Consider the following 3,862-nt stretch of genomic DNA (forward strand, 5'->3'; position numbering starts at 1 on the left):
TGAGAGAAAAGCTCACGTGAGTGTGTGTCTCTGCACGCACAACCATCATGTTAGACACCAGAGAATCGCTGTGGAAGAGGCAGAATCATAGAATGATGTATTAATAGCACTCAAATTGTGGGATGAATGACACTGGGAGCCATGAGACATGGGGAAGCTGGCTCCATCAGTCCTGCCGTGCGCAGGCTGGAGTGCTTCCTCCCATCTCTGCGCCGTGTTATTGCTCGTTGTTTGCAATGGTGTTTATAAATTGTGTTTAGGAAACGGCTGGATGTGGCACTTCGGGAGATGGTTTGGTGTCAGGGTGGTGTAGGGCTGTCGGTTGGACTTGATGATCTTAAGGTCCTTTCCAACCTTCAAGACTCTATGGTTGTGGTGGGGGATCAGCCTGTGGAGGATCTCTCAGCTGATATTTCTCCATTGACCCATTTGGGCAGGTGTTTTAGCACCTGGTGATTCTGGATGATGACTCCTGGGTGACTTCGAGTCTCCTGCTGCATCGGCAGGACGTGTCATGACCATTTTTGTGGGCAGAAGCCAAGAGCAGGGCGTCGGGGCCGTGTAGAAATCTCTGCTTGTTCTCTTTTGTAGGTTTTCTCCAAAATCTTCAGCCACGAGGCCCTGGAGAGCTATCTTCCCAAGATCCAGCTGGTGATCAAAGACACTCTTCGGGCCTGGAGCAGCAACCCCGAGTCCATCAACGTCTACCACGAGACGCAGAAGCTCACCTTCCGCATGGCCATCCGAGTCCTGCTGGGCTTCCGCATCCCCGACGAGGAGCTCAGCCGCCTCTTTGAGGTCTACCAGCAGTTCGTGGAGAATGTCTTCTCCCTGCCTGTGGATCTGCCCTTCAGTGGCTACAGGAGGGTAAGAGACTTGGGTGGAGTCCTCCACCAGCCCCTAACACCGACCTGGGATTAATGGGGTGGTGGCTAATCCCTGCGTCCACAGGTTCTTGTGGGGGATGTCTTCTCACCCTCTGACCTCTAGAAGTGATTCCATTTTGGGCTGCAAAGTCCTGTTTCGGTGGAGTGGAGTAGGTTTTTCGAGTGCTAGGGTCTCTGTAGCTCGATGCAAGGGAGACCACAGTCAAGACATGCCCAGATTTAACGAGGTTTAATTTTCCTCACTTGTAACGGGCAGGTTTGCTGTATTTTTTTGTCTGTGGCACCCTTCTCCCTTTTTCTCTTGTCCCAAGGTCAGCAGACCTTCTAATTCTAAGAACTATTCATTTTGATGAATGGGGTAGAATAAAACACAACAAAAAACCCCCCCACAGATGAAAATGAAGAGTATTTTGTTCACGGGGAATTTTGGTAACGGAAATATGAGATTTTATAATTTATTGTGATTCTCGCTGCAAATTTTATTGTTATTATTCGGCCACATGAAGGAGCAGCCTCGAAGCATTTTCAGTCTCAGGTTAGCCTGGTGCTTGCTGCACTCGGAGAGGAATTGCTTTACTGAGAGCAGGTGATAAAATTGCTCCTGGGAAGAGGGATTCTTTGGGATGAATTGACTTTCCTTTGAGAAACAATTTTCCCAGGGACTGCTGTACAGCCCGGGGAGAGCCAGAGGCCTGTGAACTGGGGCTGTACTGGGGCTCCCACATCAGCCCTATCATTTGCACGTAGGTGCTGATTACTCCTGCCTCTAATCTCACGCACTCGGGGCTTGCTCCTCCTGCCCAGGGAGCAACTTCAGCATCTTTATGCTTCTCTTTGAGCATCTGTGATTACTCAGATGGGTTGCCTTGAGCACATCTTCAGCTCCTGGGGATGCTGGGCTGGGGATGGTTGTGCTGGCATTGTGCCTCGCACGGTCTGATGGCATCCTGCTCCCCAGGGCATCCGAGCGCGTGAGACGCTGCAGAAGGGGCTGGAGAAAGCCATCCAGGAGAAACTGCAGAACACGCAGGGGAAAGACTATGCCGATGCGTTGGACATCCTGATAGAGAGCGGCAAAGAGCACGGCAAGGAGCTAACCATGCAGGAGCTGAAGGTAAAGATCTTCCCCACGGACACTTTGTCCTCACCGAGGACTTTCGGGGGCAGAGCTGAGATGATCAGTGAGAGACGGGCAACCACGATGCGTTATCGAAGCTTCCTATGGGCCATATTTATTTGCAGACCATGCTCAGCCCTTTCTAAAAGGCATTTCCAGGGAATACCAAGAGACAGTGCAAGTTTGTTGAAGCTTTCAGCCTTGACCGGCTTCATCCCTTGACCCATCCAGTTTTATGGTGCCTCCTTTGCAGGGCCAATGAGCCTTTGGCAGGTTGTTATCTGCAGCAAGGTCATGGCATAATTTGCCCTTCATGTGCTATCAAGAGCCATCCCCAGGGCTTTTTCTTCTTCCTGTCTGGTCCTCAGCATCCTCCAAGGCTCTGCAAGGAAGCTCCAGGTGGTGGGTGTCCAAGCTCTGTGTCTGCAGAAGGAGAGACCTCACGGTTAGACATGACCAAACTGGAGAGCTGTTGGCGAAAAAAGATGTCCCATGGCTGCGTGCATGCCTGTCATTCGCTGTGCCACCGCTGCTGGCCTGCCTGTCTGTCCCCTGTGTCTTAGCCTGGCTTTGCTCTTGTCTTTCAGGATGGCACCCTGGAGCTCATCTTCGCTGCCTATGCTACCACGGCGAGTGCCAGCACCTCTCTGATCATGCAGCTCCTCAAACACCCCCGGGTCCTGGAGAAGCTGCGGGAGGAGCTGCGCAGCAAGGGCATCCTCCACAACGGCTGCATCTGCGAGGGTTCCCTCCGGCTCGACAACATCAACAGCCTCCACTACCTGGACTGTGTCATCAAGGAGGTGCTTCGCCTCTTCACCCCCATCTCCGGGGGGTACCGGACGGTGCTGCAGACCTTCGAGCTGGATGTGAGTATTGCCATCCCTCCGGGGTGCGTGAGCTCCCCAAGACTGCTTTTTATTGTTGCAAAACTGCCTTGAGCCTGGCTTCGATGAAACCTCAGGGAGGCCAGCTTAGGTCCTGCTGGTGATGGGAGGTGGGATTGCTCCGGATTCAGGAGAGAGTGATGGGATCTGGGCTGTGGCAGGGAAGGGATGCGTTGGAGCTGTCAAAGAGGAGACAGGCGTGATGCTTCAAAGAGCAACTCATGACAATGACGCCAAAATCTGGGGTGTGACAAGGGAAAGGTTTACTGCAAAGGGCATCTCCAGGGTGCTGGATGACAAGAGGGTTACTCACCACAATGGCTGGAATTTCCTACTGGCAAAACAGAGTCTTGAGACCTGGCTTGTGTCGCTGTAAATCCTACTAACGCAATGATTTGAGCCGGAAACCCTTTTTAAAGTGCTCAGGGGATGATAAATCCACCCTCTTTCTCATCGCCTGAGCCCTGACATGTGCGTCGGGTGTGTGGGGCTGACAGGAGCACGAGCAAAAGCCCCGGGATGCTCTGGGGAGGGCTGGCCGGGGCACAGCACGGGCACGAGAGAAGCTGCTTCCCTTTCCTCGGCGGCAGCCGAGCACCACGGGGTTCCTGGTAGGCGACTCCTGCCAGCGACCGCAAAGCAAATAAAGAGCGGCGGGTCATCCGGCGGGTCTCTGGGACAGAGGCAGGAAAAAAACCTCAGGATTCCCATCTCCCAGCCCTCTCTGGTTTTCTTTTAAGTCTCTAATAAACCCGAAGGAAATGGGAAAAAGCAGACAAAGCGAAACGGTGTTGTCTCGTCCTCCTGCTCCTCTCTCTACAGTAGGGTTGGCTCACTCTGGTTTTCTCTCCACCCTTTCCCCTCTCCTCTGTAGGGTTTCCAAATCCCCAAAGGCTGGAGCGTGATGTACAGCATCCGGGACACCCATGACACTGCCCCTGTCTTCAAGGACGTGGACATCTTCGACCCCG

General features: G+C 53.2%; 1 protein-coding gene across 1 annotated transcript; it reads left to right on the top strand.

Annotated features, from left to right (window-relative positions):
- Positions 1–534: 534 nt before the first annotated feature.
- On the top strand, positions 535–3,858 carry LOC104277080 (cytochrome P450 26B1; the record flags this gene model as incomplete). The annotated part of the gene is given in 4 exon segments (XM_009873614.1): positions 535–867; positions 1,846–2,001; positions 2,592–2,873; positions 3,766–3,858. Coding segments are annotated over 4 exon segments (864 nt in total), but the record flags the coding sequence as incomplete, so codon positions are not given.
- Between the last annotated feature and the right edge of the window lie 4 nt (positions 3,859–3,862).

The sequence above is a fragment of the Apaloderma vittatum genome, unplaced genomic scaffold, assembly GCF_000703405.1.
Source record: "Apaloderma vittatum isolate BGI_N311 unplaced genomic scaffold, ASM70340v1 scaffold30517, whole genome shotgun sequence".
NCBI lineage: Eukaryota > Metazoa > Chordata > Aves > Trogoniformes > Trogonidae > Apaloderma > Apaloderma vittatum.